At 35.7% G+C, this 26,879-nt stretch overlaps 1 protein-coding gene across 1 annotated transcript in view; it reads left to right on the top strand.

Annotated features, from left to right (window-relative positions):
* Adgrb3 (adhesion G protein-coupled receptor B3) overlaps positions 1 to 26,879 on the top strand; it is a 656,439-nt gene that overhangs the window by 343,450 nt on the left and 286,110 nt on the right. Inside the window, exons 13-16 of the mRNA XM_051204331.1 lie at positions 268 to 417; positions 1,281 to 1,356; positions 10,226 to 10,328; positions 22,547 to 22,590. Of these exons, the coding sequence (XP_051060288.1) occupies positions 268 to 417; positions 1,281 to 1,356; positions 10,226 to 10,328; positions 22,547 to 22,590 (373 nt within the window). The remainder of the gene's footprint in view (positions 1 to 267; positions 418 to 1,280; positions 1,357 to 10,225; positions 10,329 to 22,546; positions 22,591 to 26,879) is intronic.

Raw genomic sequence — 26,879 nt, 5'->3', positions numbered from 1 at the left:
TTTGTGTGTCCCCATGGGATACTCCCATCACCACTGACCATCACCTGTGTGATTGCAAGTCACAGCCAAAGAAACCTAGTGGTAAATGAAAGAATTCCCAGCCTGGAAGAACTATGCTGTCTAATAAATATGTACATTTTAATGCTCTGCTAACTGTAAATTGACCTCAAAACTCAATTTTGAGTATACACCGACTTTATTTGATGATTTTGATTTCTGTGACACTGAGAGCAAGTTTTGCTGACAGTATTCTTTCTCCTTTAACAGTGGCTAGCATTCAGAAGCTTCCCGCCCTCTCCGTTCTAACAGACATCAACTTCCCAATGAAGGGTCGGAAAGGAATGGTGGACTGGGCAAGGAATTCAGAAGATCGAGTTGTGATTCCCAAAAGCATTTTTACTCCCATGTCATCAAAAGGTAATAGTGAGGAATAGAATGAGCTGTGACCCAAACATTCCTGACAAGGTCACTTAGTAAATCATATACATCTTCGTGTATCACACAATATTGAAATCCTTACAAACCTGTTTGTAAACCAGTTTTGTAAATGTAAACAAGTTGTCCTTGGCCTTTAAATCAACAGGCTTACTTAGGGAAAAGATTGATTAAAGTGGGTGAAAATATAACCACAAACTATTAACTGAGCTTGGCGTGCTCATATTTCTCTACTAACATTCTCATCCCCAAATAAAGTACATGTCCTAATACTTTAGCTCTAGATGTGGAAATGGGATTGCATTTCCTATTCAAAGTCAGTTTTTGTGTATGGCTGTTTGTATCTCATTGAAATGAAGTTTTTGTGTGCATGTATTATTTTGGTAAGTGACACATGTAAGAAAAGACTAACTTCTACTATTGTCTTAAGGACCTTCTAATAATTAGCTTCAAAAGAGGCACTATAGTCTTAATTCTCACTTGGCTGATTCTGGACTTAATCTTTATGCTGCTGAAAATGCAGGGCTATCACTACCCCCACTCCCCCATATCAGTGGGACTTGAAATCCTTTCAGTGGACTGGAGGAAGGTTCTAATCTCAGCCTTGTCAGAAAAAAGATGGATGCTTATGCAAAACCATCACAAACACTATTGTCCACAACTACCTGGGCAAGGTGATGGGGCTAATTTACCCTAGGCATAATTAAGACTGAATGAATTTCTGCTGCCTGCCTTTATCTTTGCACTTGAGCAAATATTGGGATAACCTAGCGATTAATGGATTACAGTTTCTATGGTTGTATTTGTGTGGTTTTACTTATAGTTTTTCACTTTATTCTTTCTAGAATTAGATGAATCATCTGTATTTGTTCTCGGAGCCGTCCTATACAAAAACTTAGACCTAATTTTGCCCACTTTGAGGTAAGCTACAAAGGAATAAGCTGTTGTAATCTTTGTAATGTATTTTAAATGTGATTACAGTTCATTCTCTGAAATAGCCAAACTAGCTATAGTAATACAAAGGAAACAGAAAAGAACAATTTATTGAATAGGTTATTAGCATATTATGTATTTCAAAACAACTACCAAAGACAATTTTGGTATCTGATTAAAGCTCCACTATTCTTTTGTAACTAATCATGACTTTCCTGAAGATTAGAAAGAAAAAATAATTCCTCACCGCCCTCTAATAGAATGGGTCATTGTAAAATTCATCTGTTTTCTCCTTTTCATTATACTTAATGATACTTTTCTCTGACATTATAGGGAATTAGAGAGTCACGGTAGCTGGGAAAACATGGCTTTGTTCTTCATTTGCACAAGATCTCAGTTTGCTACAAAATAAATTTTCAATTACAGCTACATTAAGAAAAAATGGTCCTCAATTAGGGACTATTTTTGGAAGAAATCCATCTATTTTTTTCCCTCTCTCAGATATTAAAAAGAAGTTCAATTAATAATTCCACCAACATTCATTTATGTGTTCTATTGTCTTATCCACTTCATTAAATCACACAGGGAATATAATTTGTATCTATTTGCATAGTGATCTTATTACTCAGGATGACTTACTTCCTGACAGCACCTCATTCTCGAGGATGGAGACCAAGTTTTATTTTGGTTAACACAAATTTGCTTTGAGCTCTCCCTGCATACCCTCATAAATAAAGCCTTATGTTTTTAGGGTGGAGACCATATGAATAATGTGTGCCGCTTTATCAGAAACATAACAAACAGTCTAATAAATAAAAATAATTAGAGTTTAACTCAGCAGAAAATGGCCTCTTAACAAGAGGGCAGACACTAGTCATTATTCTTTGGAGACATTCTCTCTGCTCATTACTAATGTGGGTGGGAGGTCAAGCTTGGTGCATGGTCTCTCCCAACCACAGAGACTCTTCTCTGGATTGAATTTGAGCTTGCTCATTGAATAGATTTTCTATTGTGCTCTGTTAAAAAATATCTTGAAACTAGTATGTTTACTCTAAGCCTCTCCACTGGCTTTGTATGAATAGCTACTGATTTCAAACATATCCATGTCTGTAAAAGTCAGAAGAAGAAATGTTTCTGAGATTAAATGTGCCCAGATAAAGTTAGATCCTTATTTCTCAAGAGAGCTCCTTTTGTCACATTTATCACTGAAGTATTCTTGTCTAGACATTATGGGGTGACTTGTTGTAATTTTGCTCGAACATATTAAAAGCTTTCAAAACTTCTCGAATCACTCAATAATTTACTTCATCTGCCTTCAGCTCAACTTTAAATAGAAACCCTTCATGGATGGTGATGGTGCTTGCACTCATTGCTGCCAAGGGAATACAAAATAAATATCAACTCTAAAAGCATAGAGTGATTATTTCATTGATTTTTATGATTGTTTTTCTTCTTAGAAAGGCCAGGGGAGTTTCATGGTTAATCCTGTCCTTAATAATATAATTAAATACTCTCACCTGGATAATGGGGGGAACACATTGTTCCAAGGTTCAGAAATCCATGCAATAAACAAAAATTGGAAATTAGTCTAGAAGTATGCCATTTTTGCAAAAGAAAAAAAAATACCGTTCAACTTTTTTTTTATTGTGGCAAAGACAGTTATTTCTTATGAAGTATAAATAAAAGTAAAGGGTCCATGATAAGTTATTAAGTGAATGGAGCAGGGAAGCATCTGGGAGATTGGCTCCACAAATCCACTTGTGATACAAATGGAGTCAGATAGGCCTGGGGTCAAGTGTTTTCATATGTAAAATATAAGAATTGATTATAAAGGTTTTTCTCAACTTTAAACATTCTCCTTTATTGTAGAAGGCAACTATACTGTCTGTAAATCAAAGAACTTATCTACTTTCATGTTAGAATTAGAAGTTTATGACAAGTACAAGGTCACAGGAACATAGAGAAGTAGATTCTGTGTTTTACTGGACAATTGATTGACTGTAGCTTATAATAAAGACTGCATATTTAAAAGTAACTGGATAAAAGGGTTTGGAATGGTCTCATCACAAAGTATTGATTTTTTTTTGACATGGTCAATATGCCAATTATTCTGTTAGAATATTACACATGTAAATAGTACTGAAGCATCTCCTATTCCTCATCAATCTGTACAATTATGTCAAGTAAAAGTGTTTAGATGCTAAGCATTATATGTTGTTATTCAATAAGTGACTGTACAAGACACTTATGTGCCGATCATTATCCAGACATGCAGTTACAGAAAGCTCAGGACAAGATGCCTGTGTAAGTGCTATTTGAAAGGAAAAACGCTAGTGTTCAGTCTTCGTTTTAGGTCATTAATGTTTGAAATGTGTCCACTAAGCATTCCCAGTGCTGGTTTTCCACTTTTGAAGAAGTCTTCCAGAACTATAAGATGTAAAATCTTAAATGTCAAGGTCACTGAATTTTGTATTTTGGCATAATTACTTTCAAACAGAACTAAGAATTCTGAAGATGGTGAAATATAATGTTTCAAATAGGCATCACTAAGGAACTTTCCTTCATTTAAGGATACACACTAAATTTCCTTGTTCTTCTTTTATTTGTGTAGTTTTCCCCATTCTTGCTCCAATGTGTACTCTGCTCTTCTTTCACCCATGATTTTTATTTTGCTACTTGACTGTCTTCCCCTTTGGAACTGAGGAATTCTACAGCCAGTGAAATGGTACAGCCTTCCTGCAATCCTGGTGATCTGAGTTTGCACCCCAGAACCACCTTGATGGAAGGAGAGGAGTGATGCTTTCAAGCTGTCCCGAGACCTCTACATGGATGATGTGGCACACACACACACACACACACACACACACCATTTAAAAACAGTAAAACCAAGCATTCAAATTGCTACATGTCATAAATCAAATGCCAAAAATAAAATAGAGAAGAATAAAGAGTCACAGTGTTTTCACATGTCATAGACAGTTATCTTTGAGAAAAGGAATTAAACACAAATGGGAGAAGAAAATTATCGAAATATTACTGGACATAATAGAAAAAAAAGATAATCACTTTTACTTCCAGGCGTTCAGAAAAAAATTTGAACAGTCAACTTCATCAGAAATGAATGTTTGATAGTCTTGCGTCCTAAACTACTAACCACCTTTCTCTTCATTCTCAATGTGCAAAGAAGTGGTTTTAGATTATGAGATTCTGAATCTTTCTTTGTTCTATAATAGAGACGTTTGATGTTAAAACTTATCCTTTGTACAAAATTGACATGACTGATCATATAAAATAATGTAGTACTACATAATGCATAAAAATTTAGGCTTCATTTAGCCAGGCCTTTTAAAATGGAAATTGCATCCCAGATAGATCATCAGCAGTTTTGAGATTCTGAATTCTGTACCTGTTAGCAAACCAAACTTGAAATCCAGTCGCTCACCTCACCTACTCCACCAAGACTGTGTCTTCCAAACTCGAATATCTGATTTCTAAGCAAAGCCACCTAAGGGTCACCTATTTTGTCACATTGCATATGTGTGGGTGTTTTGCATGCAGACATGGCTATGCACCTGTGTATGCATGAAACTTGTAAAGGCTAGAAGAGGGCTTTTAATCCACTGGGACTGAAGTTACATATGGTTGTGAGCCTCCATGTGGGTGCTTGAATTGAACCAGTGTCTTCTGGGAGAGCATCCAGTCACCTTAACTGCTGAGCCATCTCCCCAGCCCAATTATAATTTTAAAAGCAAACATATTAATCTTATAATCATGAAATCCTTTGGTTATCAAACTGTGCCAAGTTTTCTATTGTGTTTTTGGTTCATCCAAATTGGGGACTTATTTAAAGTCATTATAAATATTTTCATAGTTAAACCTAGACAAATGGTAATTATAAAAAAAAACAAAAGTGACTAAAAATATTGACAATGTCAATACGCAGTTAGTGTATTTTTTCATATTGTGATGGGCTATACTTTGCATATGTTATCTATTTTGCTGTCTCCTTCACCTGTTTTAATATTACACTACATAAGTTTTATTGTGGAAATAAGCTGTAACATTAAATTTGCCTTCATAAATATCTTAAGTGTCTGACACTGGACTTAAGTATGTCTACCTGTGGTATTGCAGGGCTCTAGATTTTCTCTCTTGAAAAACTGAGAAACTGTTCTTTCAATTTACTCCAATTTTATAGAAAAGTATAAGGATTGGAGTTAGATTTTCTTTAAATGTTCTAAGAATTCCCCAGTACAGACATCTGGTCTTCAGATTTCATAGCGGATAATTTATTAAAATTACCATTTCTAATTAAATATCCTTACTAGTTTTATGTAATATATTTTATGTAACATATTTTATATGTACATGTATACAACATTCATGTATTTATGTACATTTACATGCATATACATGTGTATATATGTACATACACATGCACATATGTATATACATTTTTGCACACACGAAAATGTGTACATATGTAGTATATTAATACACATATTTGTACAAATATACATATGTCATTGTACTTGTATAGACCCATAACCATAGATTTTTGTAGACATTGATTTCTTCATGAATTAGTCTTGGAAAACTACACATATCCAAGAATTTACCTATTTTGTCCAGGGTATATTATTTGTTAGTACAGAATTAATTGCTCATAGATGTTGTGGTCTTCATTTCTTCTGTGGCCTAAATTTCTGAATTTCACTGTTAGAGACCTTTATTTTTTAAAATATATCCAGATAAGAGCTTGTAAATTGTGTTGGTGTTATAGAATACATCTTTTAGTTTTGTTGATTTTTGTTTTCAAATTTAGTTTCTATTTTGACATTTCTTTTAATTCATCCAGGTATAAATTAGTATTTTTTTAATATTAGGTATTCCTTCTATTATGTGTACCATTATAAATTTACCTCTTAATGCTCTTCTCACTGTATTTATAAGTTTAATGTATGTTTTATTTTTATTCCCCTTAAAGAGTTTTCAAGTCTGTCTTGTGATTTTGTCCTTAACTCACTAATTGTTTTAGTGCTCATTAATTTTTGACATATTTGCAAAATGTCATGTTTTACAATTGATTTTCAGTTTCATGTTGGTATGATTTCCATCCTTTACATTTCATTAAGACCAGTTATGTAGCCTCATGTAAAGTGCTCATTGAGAATAGATAAACATATGTGATCTTCTGGAGTTGCATTGAGTGTTCTATCTATTTCTGTTAGAAACTGTTGGACTTCAGTGTTGTTCATGTCTTTTTGCTCCTTTTTTATCTTTATTTGGCCATTAGTGCAGTGAGGTATGAAAATTTAGAATTCTGACTCACTGTCTACTCCTCCCTTTAATTCTCAACATTTGCATTGTGTATTTGCATCCTCCACCCCAGGAGCATGTTCATTTCATTTACATATCCTCCTGGTTAATCAACTCTTCTGTCTCTATGACACTTCAACCTTATACCTACTTGTTCTGGCATTAATATAGCCAAGACAGCTTTCTTTGGGTTACCGTTTGGAAGGTTTTTACACACTTTTATTTTCAGCATATGCATATTATATTGAAAATGTCTTCTATATACATTTGCATTGTGGTTTAATCACAATTTTGCTGTCTTTAGGAATAAGTTGACTCTGCTTTGAGTGAATACCAGTGCAAATCTCAAGGACAGCACGGGGAAGAACTTTATTTCCTAAGTCATGAAATCCATTTGGCTCTAAGATATGCTTTCTTAGCAATGTATACTACTGTGGAACCAGCCAGGAAGCATTAGGAGATCACAAAGCCTGATGTGGCACATCGGGAGCCAGCTAGTCACTTATGCAAATTATAATAAATTGATGGAATAAATTAAAGCCAACTTTGTGCAGTATGTACATTTTTTAAAAAGGAGCCATAATGTAAATTTGCCTATTCTTCCTTTATTGGGCATTTTACTATGATATTGACGTTACAGTTTAAATCAAGTTAATAAAAATTTCGTTTTCTTTTGAGTGTACTATTCCACAAAATAGTCATACATTCTTTGAGCATAGGAATCTGCCAGATGTAATGGAAAGAAAAATGTTAGTAGTCATTCTTGCACTCTCTGGACTTCAAACTTATGGAAGTAAGAATGGAGGTCCACTGGATGCCATAGTAAACCTCAATGCATGTTCCTGTGTTATGCACAAAGAAAAGGGATAGCCACATAGGTATACACTGAAGCATAACGTGGCAGGCACTACTTTTCAAATATATTCCAAATATACTGTTATGTATATAATATTTACACTTCATCAAAGCTATAACACATGCAACCTCTTTCAGGGCCCTGTATGCAGTCCATCCCCTGAGTAACTAAGGAGCCTTAGCCAGTGCCCTGTACAGAGAGTTCATCTTTTCTTTATTTACCATTGATCATCATCCACATTCTTAAGCACAAAGAGAACTCATGAGCACCTTGCCAAAAATATCACACTCCTACCCATCCTTCAGTAGCTTCCTCACTGCCATAGATTGAAAATGAGAATACAATCCCTATTGTTAAAGCCATCTATCATAAATGTAAATGATCATGCTTTGTGTTTTATTAGTAATGGAAAGAATTGTTCTAAGCAGAACAAGAGTAAAGGAATTTGATGAATCCATCAGTATTTTATGTCCAAGAAACTGAATAAGAACTCCTCCACATCCAGGCTAACCCGGGAATGAACTTGCATCTTCAAGCTCAGGCCTGAGCAACTTTCCTATGGGAATCATACAGTGTTGTTTTCTCTAGTGAAACGCAAGCTCCTCCAGAATCCATACTAATGTGATCGCTCACCTGATGCTCTTCCAGATTTCTTTTTCCATTAATTCTCACCAGAACCCATTGTGACTTCTACCCACAACGAAATAATAAATGGCCAAAGTGAGCTCTTGGCTTTTATCACTTTATTTTCTAGCCTTTCCAGTGCAGTTTGCCTTTAATTGACGTGTTAAATGAAATGGGATAATTATCCAGTTCTTCCTATTTGCAATTCCTTTCCCAACAGGAAAATAAAATATACTAATGCTACATTTTCGTTTTTGTTTTCTCTCCTCATGCTATTTTCCACCACAGCGGATGCCTTCTGAATGTTTAAGAATTCTTAAATAAGACTTCATTATTTGGCAATCCTGAACATATGATAAATGAGTTAAAATAGTATCTCATAGAAAGCATCCTTCTTGTACCTCTGCTATAGAAAAGTCTAACACTCATTTGTGGTGAAATTGTGCATCCAGTAGCATCCCAGAAGAGAAACATCACCACAAACAGAGAAGAATCTGAAGTTATTTCACCTTATCACAATTCTAGGACTCCAACAATCAGAGAACAGACTGGCTCATACATTTAAAATGTGATCAAGCAGATCCCAGGGAGTTTCTCATGACATTTGAGTACCTGTCCACACAATGACTAGCCACTTGTGACTATCTATCAATGCTGAATTACCAGAAATGTTTCTAAGTTATCTCATTGAATTGGTGAATCAATATATTATCCTATAGCTGACCTGGGACCTGAATTTCCAAATTACACTGTGGATTGAGTCAAAGATAAATGTCGGGGTGGTATAATGCTAGAGCTGTTAAATTTGCAGTAATAGCACATCAGGGAAAGGCAGGATCTGCAAAGGACTTGAAGAGCATGGCCTAGTTAGTATCAGGAGAAGTTATCTAGTTTGATGGATGGCAGTCTTTGTATACTCATATGCAGAAGCATTAAAGTATATAGTTAGGATTGGTAGGTTTTAAAAGCTATCTTGGAAAACAAATAAATCTTTAAAAATGAACTCATGTTCGATAATTATATAAGTTCTCTAAAATAGGATTTCTGTGTTGGAAGAACAAATGAGAACAAATAATTTATTTCAAACCACCAATGAGGCACTTATTTCTTCAAAAAGTGAAAAACTTGTTAAATTTTTTAAACCATAACTAGTAGATCTTCTATAATGTATGTTTTATATAAAAATATCTATAATTTTCTTTTTTTCTTTCTTTCTTTTTTCTTTCTTTCTTTTTTTTTTTTTTTTTTTTTTTTTGGTATTTCAAGACAGAGCTTCTCTGTGTAGCTTTGACTGGCGTCAAACTCACAGAAATCTTCCTGCCTCTGCCTTCCAAGTGCTCGGGTTAAAGGCACGCACCACCATTGCCAAGCTAATGATAATTTTCTACTTATGTATTTGATTAAATACAAAATCTTTGTAAGTGAGTGTTACCTGGCAGGTATTTCAGAAGAGATGTTTCTCAGATTGAGAACATTATATTAAATTTCTGCAAGCTTTCACCTTATATCATGTTACAATTTTCCATCTTCATGTATTTGTGGGAAGCAAAAGAGAAAGAAAGAATGAAAGGATGAATGAAAGAAAGGAAGAAAGATAGAAAGGAAGAAAGGAAGAAAGGAAAGAAGAAAAGAGAAGGAGAGCCATGTCAGCACTTGGCAAGAATAATATTTGGTTTCCTGGAGAATAAAGCTGTGAGGTCTTCCTTGAGATAAATGAGTTATACTCATTCATGGTTGCCTGATAGTTTCAATTCATAGTTTATTCTTCTTGAGAGTGAACTGTAATTAAGAACTATGAAGAACTCAGAAGAGTGCCAGTTTTGTTGATTCTTTAATCTTTTCTACATATAAAATGATTAAATACCTTTGGTTGTCCCCAGAATTTCTAGTCCCTCAGAGAGCTTGTTCATAAGAGTATATTGACTGCATCTTTCAATGAATAATTTGCCTGTGTCTATCCTTATCCTGGGGATGCATTACTTAATGTCATCCCAACAGGTATGGAGTGGCATGAATCAAAGTTTCCATCAACTATTTCTCTTTTTTTTTTTTTTTCAGAAATTATACAGTCGTTAATTCTAAAATCATCGTGGTCACAATCAGGCCTGAACCCAAAACAACTGACTCATTTTTGGAGATAGAGCTAGCTCACTTGGCGAATGTAAGTATTATGTCCTTGACATTGAGCTGCTTACTGAATTACCCTTGAATGGGGTTAATAGCCATTATTTTAACCAATAAAACCAGAGCACATTTTCTGTCTTTCTAAAATCACAAATGAATTTATTCATTATGAATATGTATAGAAGCAGACAACCATATAATTCTATGCTTTCATTCATGATAAAACTGTCTCCAATTTGTTCAAGAGGATAATTAGTAAATTGTTTATTTATCAGTGCATGAATGTTTACTGAATTTGTGTTATGTCCTGGGAGTCAGAATGCAAATGAAGAATCTATCTTTCTATAGTGGGGAAAAGTGATATGGATTTAAATGACGTTTAGTAGTCAAAACTTTTAACAACTCCAAGGCAAGAAATTAACTTACAGGATATCATAATGTTTCAATACTGAAGGTAATGGGACTAGAGATATGGTTTAGTGGTTAAAAGTACTGGCTGCTCTCCAGAGGATTCAGGTTTAATTCCCAGCATCTATAAGGCATCTCATAATATAAAACTCAAATTTCAAGGGCTTTGATGCCCTCTTCTGGTCACCTTGGCAACAAGGACTCCATATGTTGTACAAATATACAAGTAGGCAAAACTCCCATAAACATAAAGTAATTTTTAAAATTGATTTAATATATAGGGTGGCATGTCTAAGTGCTAATAATTTTACATTTAATCTTTTCAATCTTACCCTTACTTTTAATAAGGAACTGTTAAACTTGTCTGGGTGCTCTTGCAGTCTGAATTATGACTGTTCATGCCAGAATGACTGGAGCCTTGCCCTAAATTAATCCAACAGCAGCTGAACCTTGTAACTGGGTCTTATTCAGTCTGGCGTGAATGTAAAATTACTTCCTATCATTTCTACATTTAATTAAATAATTAAATAGTTAATTGATTAAGGCAAGGAATGTGGTTCCGATTAAGACACTCTTAATCACACTTCCTCTCAATGACACTTCCTCTCCTACAGTTAAAAAAAAAAGGCCATCACATATTTACATGTTTTATTTTATCTTTTTCCCTATTCCTCGCAATGCTTCTATGAGGTCAACTTTTGTATTAAAACAAAAAGTGAAAGAATTGTTTTCTCAAGTTCATGTAGTTAGTGATTAAGAGAATTTACATCCACATCCTTTGAGCTACAAAACTCAGATGTTTCTGCTACTGTGTAATTTCTGATTTCTCCCAGACATCAGCGTTAGCTTTGTAGAAAGACATAATCATCTTCCCTGTAAGCTGCATTATTATAAGAGGCCGCAGGCTTGACGACTTTAATGAAACTGCAAATCTTTCTGTAATGACTTTCCAACATTGTAATTAATATTTAAACTATTAGATCTTTCCTACTTTTGATGACATGTGTCCAAGTTCTAGATTTTTCCTCAGTACCTACTCCCTCATTGCTTTACTGTATGAAAACCGGGAGTGACACATTAGCTTTTTGAATAAGAAGCTTATTTACTCGTGTGGTCAAAGTTCCCCGAGACTTATCTTTTTTGTTTGTTGTTATAGTTTCCCATAGACTTGTCTGTGTAGTTATAAGAAGTGAAGCAGTAAGAGATGTTATTTGCAGCATAATTCTGGGACTACCAAATAAGTAGTCCGGCATGAGAATGTTTACCTTGCTTCTTATGTAAAAGGTACTCAGAGAAACGTGCTTTGGTAACTAGAAAAATAATAATTGAAAAAAAAATAATTTTAGTCCTTATGGTTTACTTTGCTCAACTCACTGAACAAATACTTCACGTGATTTATTTTACGTCCTGGTCTTAGAAGGTTTGGGCCACAGTTGTGTGGCTGCCAGGAGCTTGGGCAGTGTTGAGGGTCAGGATGGTGGGCAGCAATGGGGAGGGGGTGGATGCCATCTGTCTATAACCTCCAAAGCCACCGCACCAACCGACCCACTTCTTGCTCCTAAGTTATCACCTCTTGAGGGGTCGACAGCCTCCCATTGGCTGCCTTAAGGATTGACACATGAGCTTGTGAAGGACGTTTCATGTTAAAACCATAACACACTCTTATAACTTTACTAAAGCTGTTTAAAATGAACATGTTTATTATGTGACTCAAAATTTTCTGCAAATACATATTTGTTGGTTGATATTTTTAATAAGGCATACAAAAAGTCATTGTCTCTGTATGAGAAACAGGGTAGATAGTAAACATTTTTTTTTTTTATTATGCACCAGCTAGACCCTGTACTGGCATGAAAGTCAGCATAGAAGTATGATGTGATTATGATTGTTTAGAAACAATTCAATGGTTTTTAAAATATTTTAAGTAATTGTATTGATCAGATTCTACTCCAAAATGTTTTTCCATTGCAAAATATCCATATTGAAGACAGTGTTATTTAAATAACAAATGAGATGATGAGAGAATAGGAAACTATAAAGATTATTAAGAAAAAGGGGTATGATTTGATGTCCTTCTGACCTTCAGTTTTGATGAATTCTAGTTTTCAAACATGGCTTCAATTAGCATTTATGGTTGTTCTCAGCACAATTCTGTACTTCCTCTACTTTAAATATGTATCACATTATTTTCACAGTATTTATAGTCCTTTGGCTCATTGCTTTGAATTTTAACTCTATTACATCTACATTTGTATTATCACCAAAATTCGATTTTGAAAATATTTTATTCTTCACTGAAGAAGAGTATGTGGCTGATTTGCTGAATATCTTGATATTTATTGCCAGTCATATACTGATATTCGTTTATTTCCATGAAAGAGATGATAAAATAGCCTATGATGAAATATTAAAATCTCAGCTATAATGTAACAAAATGCATTTTATTGTTAACACTGAAGCAAAAATAAGTTAAATGAGCATCGTCTATACAAATATGTGCATATCCGTTGATTTTATCTTTGCTCTTGAATTATTTTCAATATAAGAAATCTATAGTGGCAAATCTGTCCACCTTTACCTATTGTCTTATGTCTAAAGTGTCTGCTGCATTGCTCTGAGCTCAGCAATGAATAACAACTTGCAAATGAAACCTGCTTCATATGTCATGTGAATAAAACAAAAAGATGGGAATTAAAAGTTATAGGGAGTCTAGGGAAAAGCCTATTAACATTTTGTAAATGAAATCTGTCCTTTTAAAAAGCCTTAGCACAAATAGCATTTATAGTATGTTAAATGTAATGAGGCCCTGGGGAACCCACAGGAATAGGAAATAGACTATGGAACTGTGCCATTCCAAATGATATTTAGCAAAGTCAATTGCCATTCTAACTAACATAGTCATTAATGAGCAGTGCAACATTCTCCATTCACTTTCTCAGTGTTGGAGCTTCTCTCATGAGCTATAAAGTAAAGGTTTCTGATGCTTAATGTTTAGATATTGCAGTCACTTGCTTCAATGTTATTTGTATTATCTATCACTGTTGTCATTAAGAATTATATTTTCCCATATATAAGTTTTGGATTTTCTGAGATATATGCAAAGTTAAAAGTTTATTGAGATTTAAATATGGACAGCAGCATGCATGCATGTGTACACACTCACCCTGACTGTTCTTAGGATAGTGATCTAGATCTACTGTATCTTTCCAAGGTAGATGGTACCCTTGTGTTTAAAGATGAGTTAGAAGTTTAGAAAATAAATGTATTATAGCTATTCCATATGTAGTAACTTTGCAAGTCTGAAAATTTGCTGTCTACCCAAATAAAATACAGCTATATAATTCTTTCTGTTTAAGTGGAAATGTGGTCTAAATCATACTGGTTTTCAAGCTAATCTTGAAAAAGCAAACAAAAAACCAATACTGTAGGTAGAATGCTGCTGCTTTTACTTATCAATGCTCAGAAGTGAACCATCAGAGATTTTTTTTTTTTTTTTTTTTTTTTTTGTAGTTTCTGAGGTAGATGTATGCGAAAAGTCTCATGTGACTTTGGGTTTATGTGTTTACTTCTTTTGCCATATTCTTATATGATAACACACCAAGCTCACAAATGATAAAATATGATAACTGTGTATGAATGAATGAAAATTGATAGCAAACTATATCATTTGTAAATCATAATGGGAAACATGATGGACACGTTCAGCACTTTTTGCCACAGATAAGCATGAAAAACAATAAAATTAAATCCCAGCATGCACCAGTATTTTCGTGATTAGCAAAGGTGATAAAGTATTGAAAATCATTTCTCAAAGCTGTAAAAATTACAATCTATGAATATGTGCTTTTCATAACTTTTTCATCATATTTTTTTGTATTCTGACTTTTGTCTATTTGGAAGCAATTTTTGATAGTTTGTCTGGTTAGTGATTTTTTTTTTTTTTTTTTTTTTTGGAAAATCTTGAAATGCTAAATAGACAAGGCGATAGATGCTCTGCCAATAGGTAAAAGCAAAATGAAATTTGCTTTCTAGTTACTTCTTTGGGTTATATTATTTATTTCGTAACATGAGCAATGATCCTCCACAAAAAAAAAATTATTTTTACCTACTTCTATTTGATATTTTCCAAAAATATTTTAGAATAATTGTCCTATTCTTGAAACAAGGATCAGCAATATTTTAAGTGAAAAGGCAGGTAGTAAATTTGTCATATGTGAACACCTAATTATTTTTGTCACATATACTCAGTTATTTTTGAAATCAGCTGCAGAAAATATATAAATAGGTATTTTATATATGCATATATAAATAAAATGTATAAATAGATATGCCTCTATCCAGATAAAATTTTATTTATAAAAATAGCTAGTTCAAAGACACCCTGTCTCGAAAAACAAAAAACAAAACAAAATATAGCTAGTAGACCAGATTGAGCTTCTGTGTGGAGAGCACAGTAAAGGACCTTCTAAAATTCCGATCCTTCTCTTCTAGAGCCTGTGAATTTGTTATATTACATGTCAAGTGGGACTTTTGTGTGATTGTATGTCCAAACATATGTTAGATATGTACATGCATAGTATGTATATGTTCAAAGTGAATGCTGCAAAGTGATTGAAAGTAGAAACTAGGAGATGGGGAAATTGTCCCAGATAGTCTGAGTAGGTGGAGTTTCATTAAATGAGCCATTGATTGTGGTCAGACAGGCCTCCACTTGTCACTGCTATGCTTAAAGGTAAAGGAACCAGCCAGAAGTCCAGATGTAGTCTCAGAAGCTGATAGCTATCGTGGAAAAATACGGATCGGGGGAAACACATAGTTTGAACTTACAACAGAGACAGATGACCGCCAGATCCCTTCCCAAGGATGCCTCCAGATGCTCTCTGTCTCTGACCAGGAAGCAAGAGAGTGCTCTGGGGTCCCCAACCCCAGACCTAGTTCTCTCAGGACACATCCACACCTGTCCCCACCCCCAATAGGTGTGGTCAGGGCAACAGGTGCGGGCAGGGTGAATATCTCAATACAGATAGCAACCCTTGGTTTCCTACCACAGAAAGGAACCATTGATGGACTCATCCACGTTATTTAGAAAAGAACACAGACCTGCCAGCACTTTGATTTCAACCAAATTCTTAAGCAGAAACCTGTCCTGGATGGGTTTTATCAACTTGACACAAGTTAGAGTTATTTGGGGAGAGGAATCTCAATTGAGAAAATGTCAGCAGATTACCTCCAGATGAGTCTGTAGGGCATTTTCTTGACTGACGATTGCTGTGGTAGAGCCCAGTTCAGTGTGATTAGTCCACTTTTGAGCAGGTGGTCCAGAATTATATGAGAAAGCAGGGTGAGAAAGCCATGAAACAGGTCAGTAAGCAGTGTTCTAGAATGGCCTGTGCTTCAATGCTTGTCTCTGGATTCCTACCCTTTGTTTGCTAAAAGAGATGATAGAATGTATTTGTTTTTTATTTCAAATGATGTAATCACATATGTATAAAGAAAAAAAACTCTAAGATGTGTATGTGGGAACAATAAATTTATTTTAAACATATATATAAAGAATGACTATAGGTCTACATTTTACTACTCCCTATCTGACAAACCATATTCATGAGGAAATAATGAGGAGTCAGATTAAAAGTATAATCTCTGAAATAAGAAAAGAAAGCTGTTATTCTATCCAAACTTTATGTCATCTGCTTAATATGTGAAGTGTAAACACATAGCAGAAGCTGAATCCGGTGCGTGCTCTCTCCAATTAAATAACCACCAACTTCCCAAGAAGACTGATGGGGCATGGATACGACTGGTCTTGATTTTTTAAAAAGTGCATTTCTTACTGCAGTGACCTTTGCCTGGCTCTGTTATAGCAAAGCTCTCTCTTTTCCATGTCTTTGGTGTGACTGATCCTCGGTATGATGCTTTTAGTAGAGGCTTTCCAGGTCTGTCAAAATAGTCTGAGTCTTCACATCTTACAAATGAGTAGAGTGCCATAATTTATGTAGTTCTGAAGCCGGTAAGAATTTAGAAACAGTGCCCGCAAACACAGTTAAACCTGAATTTCACTGTCTACTATCACTAAAATGCTGTAACCTGAGTGGTACTTATCATTATCTGCAGAATAGACTGAGAACATGAGAACATCCATCTATTCCCTTAGTTGAAATATATATATATAGTATAATTGCATTATTTCTCCCTTCCTGTCCTATTCTTCCTGTGTCGCCCCATCTCACTCCAAATTAGTCCCAAATTACCAGCCTCCTCTTATTTAACTATTATATATATATATATATATATATATATATATGTATATAGATATATTGTTAATTTATTTTTTTATATTCCAATCCCAGTTTCCCCTCCTCTCGTCCCAATCCCTCAACTTTCCCCCCACCTCCCATCTGTTCCTTGGAGAAGTCTGTCCCATCATCTCATTGAGGCAGGACCAAGGCATCACTCCACCCCACACAACCCTGTGTTTAGGCTGGGCAAATATAAATTTATATATATTTGCTTATAGTTCTTCATCTAGAGGTGAGGACCTGTGAGATTTTTTTTCCCATCTACGTTGGGATGTCAACTAGAATTGTTCAGTTGTTTAGGCAACCATGTTGGTGAGATTTCATGGATATAGCTTCCCTGTCATTGTTAGAAAGCATAATCTTACAGCAGATTTCCTGGTCCTCTGGCTCTTACAATCTTTCTTCCCCTCTTCAGGGATGTTCCTTGGGCTTTAGATGCTTGAGTTATGATGTAGATTTACCTTCTCTGCTACATGCAGGAGATTCTTTGATGAGGGGTGAGACCTATATTGCTGTGTGGCTATAAGGATGAGTATTTAGCGTGAAGTTAGGAATTATACTTGCTAAAGGGCACTTTATGTCACATAGTACAGTTTTTCCATATCATTTGCACAGTGTAGGCTTTCTTCAGACCTTTTACATGCAATTTTACATGCACCTTTGTGTTCACAAAGCCTACTGGTATCTAAAAACTAAACTGTGGTTTTAGCTTTCACTAAAAACTAAGTACAAGAAATTACCTTCAGACACTCCAGAACACCTCTGCATCTGAGTCACTGTCTCCAACCTGTTCCAGCCAGCCTTGTTGCTTGGCACGAGACAGGGAAATACCTTTCCAGCTGTTCTCCAGCAATTCTTCTTGCCAACAGTTTTTTGTTTTCTTTTGTTTTTCCTCACAAGCTAATTTGGTAGGCTTTGGGTAAGGCTTCCCTGACCTCTTTTTCTGCCCTCATCTTCATCCTCAGGGGCCAGATGTATTTAAAGTATTCCATTAGAGGGAAAGATTCCAATTATGAGGAATGTAGAACCACTTCACCGTATAATAGGATGTCAAACCCTCAGTACACAGAAAGGAAAGGAGAATTGCCCAAATGAAACAAATTGACCATGCTGTCCATGTGTCCCACTGTTAAATAAATACAGGTTTTGGTTGGCGTTGAAACAAGAGAAATCTGAAAGAAAACAGGGACGCCCCTCTAAGGTAGAGTGCACATTATCTATAGTTGTCAGGGCAACAGGGGTTGAGACACAGTTCCACCCTGTCACCTCCATCAGCTGAAGTGTCCCCTAAAGATTTAGGGACTTCCATATGGGTAAAGTAGGAAAAGCGTCACGGTCAGAAAGGAATTATTTTCCAGTGTAAGGGAGAACTGAGGTTTAATAAAAATAGGAGCCAAAGTGTGTAGGGGAGACATAAAGCATGGGTGTGGGCACTCAAAAGAGTCTCGATTTATCAGAAAACATTTTAAAGACTTACCTTTGCATGTGTGTGCATGCGTGCTTGCGTGCCCACAGCAGCCAGGAAGGACTTTGGGTGTTCTGGAAGGTAGTTGAGCTCCCTGATGTGGATGCTGGGAGCCAAACTCCTCCCCTACGGGAGTGTAGTAATTTCTCTACAAGTTGAGCCATCTCCCGAGCCCTCTGAAGACATTTTGACATAGATTTTAGGCAAGGAGCTTAGGAGACAGACTCTCGGGGAAAGATGGGACCCACGTGTGAGTTTGGGCTTCTCAGGGGAGAATAACTATTCCAATGCCCTCATGGTACGTGTATATATGACTTTGGGAAACTTGGATTTCATTGTGTATTGGGTTTCGAAAGGAGCCTCCATTCCTACACCAGGAGTCACTGTGGTTACAGGAGTTTAGGAGCTGTCTTTTCTGGTGAGAGTTCTACTGCTTTTCAGTTTTATAGCTGGGAAAGAGAGAAAGGCCTTAAAGAGGTGTTAATCTTGCTGGAGTTCTTGCCTCTCAGGCCCAGAAGCTTCAACCAGACTCCAAAGTGACAAACTCCTTTCCAATCCCAGTACCCCTCTACTTGCTCCCATTTTTCTAACTTGTCTTAAAATTAGGAAATTTTGAGTCGTGTGTTTTAAAAAAAGTGTTTAAAAATGTGTGGCCAAGAATTTTTAAAATGGATTTGAATTGTATCATTTTGAATGGAGCCTACAAAGGCAGATTATTTGTTTGTTTTGATTAAAAAAAAAAAAAAAACCTGACAATAGCAGTGAATATTTTCTAAACTTTTTCAAATGTATGCAGTTTCAGTGCATTTAAGTGTCAATTATATAGACAGTTTGGTAAATTAGTCTCTAGCCCATCTGTGCCGTGTACCTGACAACTTTCATTAGTTTAAAGTCAGCTTGTGTGGGTTTCTTCCCAGCTCCCATACATTCTGCTTGATCCTTTCCTTACGTTCTCCCCGTAAGGCTCACCATTCCATTATGGATTCCAGTAAATCCCTCAAAAGAGATTTTGTAGCAGAGTCACTGCAACGGAATTTTCTGAAAAATTTAAGGGATATTATACAAGTGGTTTCTTGGCGGAACCCTTCAGCCAGTTTGGGGGATTTTTCCGTTGTTTTTAAGAGTTCGTTTGTTGTTGCCCTTGCTTCGTACTTTTCCTCTTATTTCTTATGTAACTCGGTTCATCGAAGTATTAAGATGACCATACTTGCTGTTCTGTATAGTTCCATCACTTCAAATGTGTAGTTATTAGTCACGGTGCCTTAGTCTACACAGTGGAAACCATACTACATGCTCTATCCGGAGAAGCATTTGTCTATCTGGGCATGTCAGGTGGGACAGTACATTTTGCACCAGTATTAATTCTCATTGCTTGGTATTAGAATTTTCATAAGGACAGGAAGAGAGAGAAGCATGAAATAGAATCTAAGAGGTAAAGAGGTAAGAAAAGTACAGGATAAAACTAGGCCCTGCTTCAAAAGATGGGACAGGCTTTGAAGATTCCCCCATGGAAGGCCTCACCCTCCCTGGGGAGCAGAAAGGGGATGGGGTGGGGGTTGGGAGGGGGACTGGGAAGGAGAAGGAACTGGGATTGACATGTAAAACAAGCTTGTTTCAAATTTAAATTTAAACAAGAGGCAAAATTAATAATAAAATTGGGTCTAGCCCAAGTTGTGAAGGAAGACTAAAAGAAGCATGTTCATCTTACAGCTTTATCTGAAGATTTTTGGGGGGGGGGGCACTAAAAGAGGAAGGGGTATCCAATGATTGAAGATTAGGTTACATTTGCTTTCCAATGTTGTTTTTTTCTTTTTTTAACCTACAATGAATTTAAATAATGCAAGAACTCCAAGCCCTGAGGCCAGAGGGACTGCTCAGCAGTTAAAAGCACAGCTTGCTCTCCCACAGGACCCAGGTTCTAGTCCCAGAATCCAAATGGTGGTTCACAATTGTTTGTAACAATTCCAGTTCCGGAGGATCCAGTGCCCATCACTGGCCTTTGTAGGCCTCAAACACACATATGGTGCATCCAAACACACCACTCACATACATAACAGGTTTTAAAAAATCAAGCAGTTAAAAAATATCTTGTGTCTATAGAAAGGTATAACTTAACTCATAGATTTCTAAAAGCAGATTCCTTACCTACACTTGGTTTTAATATCCACAGTCCAAGTCCTCACCTTCATTGTAGTAAACCAAGGATAATGAGCCCCTGTGAGTATTGTATTGGATAAATACAATAAGGATATATGACATTTTAGGTATTTAGAATTTATCAGAAAAATTACAATAGCCATTATTCCAGGAGCACCAGATAAGATCTTATAAAGAGAGGGGAAATTCCATGTGGAACACCATTTCTTCCCCCTGTTATGAACATGCAGATATACTCTTCCCTTAAATACATGATGAGGATCTATGCCTTCCATAAAACCTGGTCTGGTTAGCACAGACTGTGTGTGTTCTCCTTAGGAATAGCTGACTTGTGATATATGTATCTCTCTGCTTGTTATATTAACATTCCATACACGTTTCTTATTTACCTTCTATAGGACTATGGGCAGTTTTTCAGGAAATGAAGTATATTTATGATACAATAGAGAGAATCTAAAAACATAGTATTTGGATTTGATTGTTTGATAACAAGATGCCTTGGATATGTTCTTTTGGGAACAAAATTCAAACATTGACCCTGAAAATATCACTCATCCCACAATGACCCATTCCTAGACATTCGGAAAATTCCTTTCATCCCTGTAATTACAGACTTGTGGGCCTAACGATTGCATTATTCTTGCTTTTTTTCCTAGAGAACAAGTATTCATGGAAAAGAAACACAGCATCCTATTTGAGCACTGTGTCTTTTAAAGTGTGTTGGCCTGTTCACTGTTTTTACCAATGACTGGGTTGGATGAGGACATAGTCGTGTTTGTATCTTAACTCTGGGATGGATGATTCAAAGCTTAGAAACAATAGTGAATGTGTGGGATGCCCAAGTCAGTAAAAGTTCCCAATAGACCTCTGTGTGTAAGAAGCAATGTGAGTAATAATAGACCTCCAGTCCAGGAAGACATTACCAGCTAGCTGATATAATCTTTAGTTTACATTATTGTAAATGTTTTCTAAATTAGAGAGGAAATAGTACTACTTTGCTGTGCACAGATTTGACACCAGTGGATGATTTCCCTAAATAGACTTTGAAGATGTGTCTTAGGAAGTATGAATCATGAAGAATAAGACAACATGAAACCACAGGATGTGTTTAATGAATAAGGCAAAACTCTTAGGGAGCAGGATAGAATTTTTAAACATGTAGATATTTCACAGAAAAAGAAATGTGTTGATTCAAGTGGAGGATAGGCTCAATGTGAGCAGAAAAACTGAAAGAAATCATTTTTCAATATCAGAACTCTTCAAAACAAATTACTAGGACTAACTCAGTGTAGAAAACCTGTCATATTAACCTAAAGACCATGATGAGAACTCAATACATCATTCCTCAAATGCATATAGTCTAGTATCTCCTTTTCTTAGCATTTCATTACAAATAATCTCATGGAAATATGACCTGTTGATTAAAGTTCTGTTACTGGACCCTGGAGATGGATATTTAGCACCATCCCCATTTTTTTCTAGGAAAAGGCAATGAGAAGATGGCATGTGTATGTATATACATGTGTAATGAGAGCACTTCCCTCTAGCATAAATGTTGTAAACCCCTTGATCTTCATAAAAGATGTAATTGAGCAATTACAATCAGAGAAACGAGTGTGACATAGAAGTCGCCATAACGTGGGCCAACTACAGTATATGAGACATTCAGTTTTCCTTTTCAGCAAACTAAATACTAATTATAGTTGGAATAAAGATATTGTTTTGCTAGAATTTCACAAAATGAGTCACCCAAATCTAAGGGAAAGAAAATGTAAATTTCTTACAGGGGGAAAAAACCCTTTGTAGTATAACTTTAACATGTCTTTTACTACAGGGTTATAAAGCCATCCTTTACTTTGTATTTCACATAATTCAATAATATTTACATGTATATTTATGTATATGTTATTCTCTGTTTATTTTTAGGGCACTTTGAATCCCTATTGTGTGTTGTGGGATGACTCAAAATCGTAAGTGGCTGATATTTTGTGATATTACATTTTGATAACTATTCAATGTACATAAAATTATTTTAGCTATCTACTACTGAGCTGTTCTATAATCCAGGGGGATGTGTGTTCTACTGTGAAGACACTCTTGCTCTTGAGTCTGCAGGGCAGGATGATGAATGGGTTTTCGTGACGATCATACCATCAGTTACTTCTCCTGATAGGACTGTATTATGTGCTATGTGCGATGCGTATTGGGAAGAAAATGGCATGGGAATTTAAACAACAACAACAACAACAAAACTCTGATATTTTAGAATTATAAAAACTCAAATGTTTTCACATCATGCCTTAGTAATCTGGGTTAGCCTCATAGCAGAAAATAGAATCTCTCTGGTCATTTAGCAAAAACATGCTGTTATCAGAATAATAAGAAATTTATATGAATATTCGGGAGTGTACTGTTATTAAATGGAGTGATTTTTAAAATGTTTATTCGCTTATTTTATGAATTCATGCAGACAAAAGAAAGGCGTGTTCCCTCCCTAAGTGTTCCCTCCATGTTTTCTTATTGTTATTTCTATAATTAATTGCATTGTCTGATTAAGCTCACCATCAGTGCAATGATAACTCTGGAGTTTGATGGGGAAATACACAAAATACAAAGTTAATGCTTAGACTCATGTGTATTCCAAACTTTTTGTTTTTCTTTGCTTCATTTTTCTTGCTGAATGGGGGGCTGAATATGCCAAAAGAATCCCACAGATAATACTGCCAGATATGTGATCTTGAATATTTTCTCAGTGCCATTCATTCTAAAAATGATCCGTCTTTGAGATTTTTATGATGTTATGGTCTCTCACAGGGGAGTCTAAAGGGGGATGTTATAAGAATTCTAGGAATCATAATTATGTTCAGCCTTAGAGTATTTGATGACATTTTTAAATTATTTTTTTCCATGAAAACAAAGAAGTCAGTAATATTAATTATTTGGGGCATAATTTCTGATATCTTAGGGGTTGTCTTCTTGGAGCTTTGGGCTATAAGGAAAAACCAAACTTGCTCTGGTGACAATATGGCCAAATGTTCTGATACGTGCCATTGGAGCTTTCACTTTGAAAATATTTTTGAGAAATTTATAGTTGTAAGATTTTCCCAGATTTTAATGTTTGGGAAACTGCTAGAAAAAAATATTGGTTGTTTATTCTAAGGAGCAACTTGGGATGTGTTGTGGTCAAGTGAAGGCTCAAAGGCTATAATAATCTAAATGTCTTTTGCTAAAGGAAAATACAAGGTAGCTATTTGAATATGTCTATGAGTAATAAGCAGTTTTATTTAGTTTTTTTTTAAAAACTTTTTTCCTGAGTAGAATATATTTCTGTATTAATGCCAAGAAACTGATAATTAAAAAAAAAAAAAAAAAAGCCTCAGTAAGACTACTACAGTGACCCTGAACATGACAGGCGCATCTCTGGGATGATATCTGCTTCTAAGCTTCCTTTCAGAAAGCAGGTGTTAGTTTTAATTTATCAAGCTGTTGGTGTCTGAGGTCAGTGTTCACCTCAGAAGTCAATCACTCTCTATTTTCTCATCATCTGCTTGTGAGTTGCCTGGTACCCATCTCAAAGAACATCAGTAGCTTGTCAAAATTAAGCTTCCCATAGTCTTTGAGGAAAACAGTTGAAGAAGGAGATATGTTTCCTGGCATCACAAAACAGATCATCTCAGGAGATCAGTATAGTTCTCACTTCCCTGAAAAATTCGATAAGGCATTAAAAAAGTTTTTCCCTGTGACAGAATTTATCTTACCACACTTTTTAACTGAAGGGTTTTCTTGTTAAAACCCTTTCCTGGATGAGTTCTCAACAGTGAAGGGCATGGAATTCCTATACATTCTTTCCACATTTATTTAATCTTAATTGCACTTTGTGTTAAGATGTACAGTGATTTCAGTGACCCCATGATTAAATTTGAGGATAAATTTCTGAGGAAAGTAATAGTAAATAGATAGTTGTATTTCTTTCTGTACGAGAAAGAGCTGACATAAAAGATTTCTTATTTGTTTGTGTGTGTGTGTGTGTGTGTGTGTGTGTATGTGTGTGTTTGTGAGAGACAAGAACTCACTATGTATCCCTGGCTGCCAGGAACTGGTTGCGTAGGCCATACTGTTCTCAAACTCACAGATATCCTCCTGCCTCTGCCTCTCAAATGCAGGGATTACTTAACAATGACCAGCTTAAATGATAATTTTATGATTATGTTAATGAGTTGAAATTATAAAATGTGTTTTGATTTTGGTTTAAACAAACGTCTATCTTTTAAGTTTCTTTAGAATATTTTTAATTACAAAACCAGTGCATAATTGCACATGACTTACACAACTTTAAAACAGGCTGCTAGGGTCAAAAGTTCCATTGATCTCACTTTGGGTCTCCATATCTACCCATCACCAAGGTCACTCGTGCTGTGCATAATTTCTGATATCCATTTATGCATTTGCATGAGTAAATGGGTAAAAAGCTATCTTTATATGAGTGTTCATTGTATGTTATACTTGAGAGCTTCAATTTTGAATTCAACCATTTTGGTAGTGTTTATATGTTACTGTCTCATTGAATTGCTCATATTGGCTACATAGTATAAATATCTCATAACTTATATAATGTTGTCTGTAGCAGGCATTTTCTTTTTGGGCCATCAACCAGTTCCCAAACCATGATATGGAGACATTATTAGTTATGAATAGTTGGCCTTATCTCTTACTTTAATATTTCTATTTATCTACATTTTGCTTCAAGGCTATTTACCTTTCTTTCTGTTTGTCCTTCTTTCCTGCTTCTCCTATCCAGCAGGCTGGTGGCTGCCCTGGGTCTTGCCCTGGGTGTGTCCCACTCATTCTCAAGGATTTTCCTTTCTCTCCTCTTTTGAGCCTGGATTTCTCCTTCTACTTATTCTGTCTCTGTCCACCAGCCCCGCCTACCCGTCCACACACACACACACACACACACACACACACACACACACACACACACACGTAGCTATTACACATTGAGCTTTTTATCACACTGATCGGGTGCCTTCGGCAGGCGAGGTAAAACAGATGCAACACATCCTTACATAGTTAAAGAAATACAGCATGAGCAAATGTCATACATCTTTACATTTTAACAAAGGTAGCATAAACAAATACAGCACACCTTCACATAGTTAAAGTAGTGTTCCAGAGCATAAACAAATGTAACACATCTTTACATAGTTAAATATTCTACAACAATTCTCTATATTGCTCCTCATTCCTATGGGTGCAGGACTGTGACCTCAGGTACTTAGGAAGCTGGAGCAAGAGGATCACAAGTTTCAGATGCTCCACCTCATTCGCCAGCGGGAGCTGCCATTTTTTCTATGTTAATTCTACCAATACGTGATCATAGGAGAGCTTCGCATCTTCTCATTATTTTCTTCAATATCTTTCTTCAAAGATTTGAAGTTTTTATCATATGGGTCTTTTACTTGCTTGGTTAGAGTTACGTCAAGATGCATTATTTGAGGCTATTATTGAGGGCGTTGATTCTCTGATTTCTTTCTCAGCCTGTTTATGCTTTGTATATAGGAGGGCTACTGACTTTTTCAGTTAATCTTGTTTTCAGCCACTTGACTAAAGGTGTGCATCAGCTGTAGGAGTATCCTGGTAGAGTTTTGGGGGTCACTTATGTATACTATCACATCATCTTAAAGAAATGCTACTTTGACTTCTTCTTTTCCCATATGTCTCCCCTGGATTTCCTTTAGTTTTTGAGGACTAGCCTCAATGCCTCCTCAGGGTTCAGAAAGAATGCTTTGGCAAGCATGGGCTTTTAGAAGAATCTGAGGCTGAATAAATTCTCCACATGTGCTTTTCTGAATCATTTTCTTTATTCTACTGCCACAGCTCCTAGTCTACTTCTAATTCCTCCTAGCTTCTTCACATTGCTCTTTCTTCTTCTATTGTAAACACTCCTTTCTTTCAGGAACCTTGATATGATAAAGAAATTACAAGAGCGCATTCCTAGAGTAAGCAATTAGGGAGCTGAGCTATTGCCATGGCAACACAAGTGTTTCAAGTTCATAAGAGCAAGACCTCGAGCAGATGGAGTAGGGAGGACAGTGCCCAATAATGACTCTGAGACACAGGTATGTTGTTAACAGACTGTCAAGCAAAGAATTGACATGCTTTCTTTAATAACCTAGGGCATATGCAGCTTGGACCCTGTGCATAATTGTGATGTTTTCAACTTATGATCAATTTACAAAAAGCCTATGGACTAGTTTGA

The sequence above is a fragment of the Phodopus roborovskii genome, unplaced genomic scaffold (genome assembly GCF_943737965.1).
Source record: "Phodopus roborovskii unplaced genomic scaffold, PHOROB, whole genome shotgun sequence".
Taxonomy (NCBI): Eukaryota; Metazoa; Chordata; class Mammalia; order Rodentia; family Cricetidae; genus Phodopus; species Phodopus roborovskii.
Note: the sequence above shows the minus strand (reverse complement) of the source record. Positions and strands in the feature narration are given on the sequence as shown.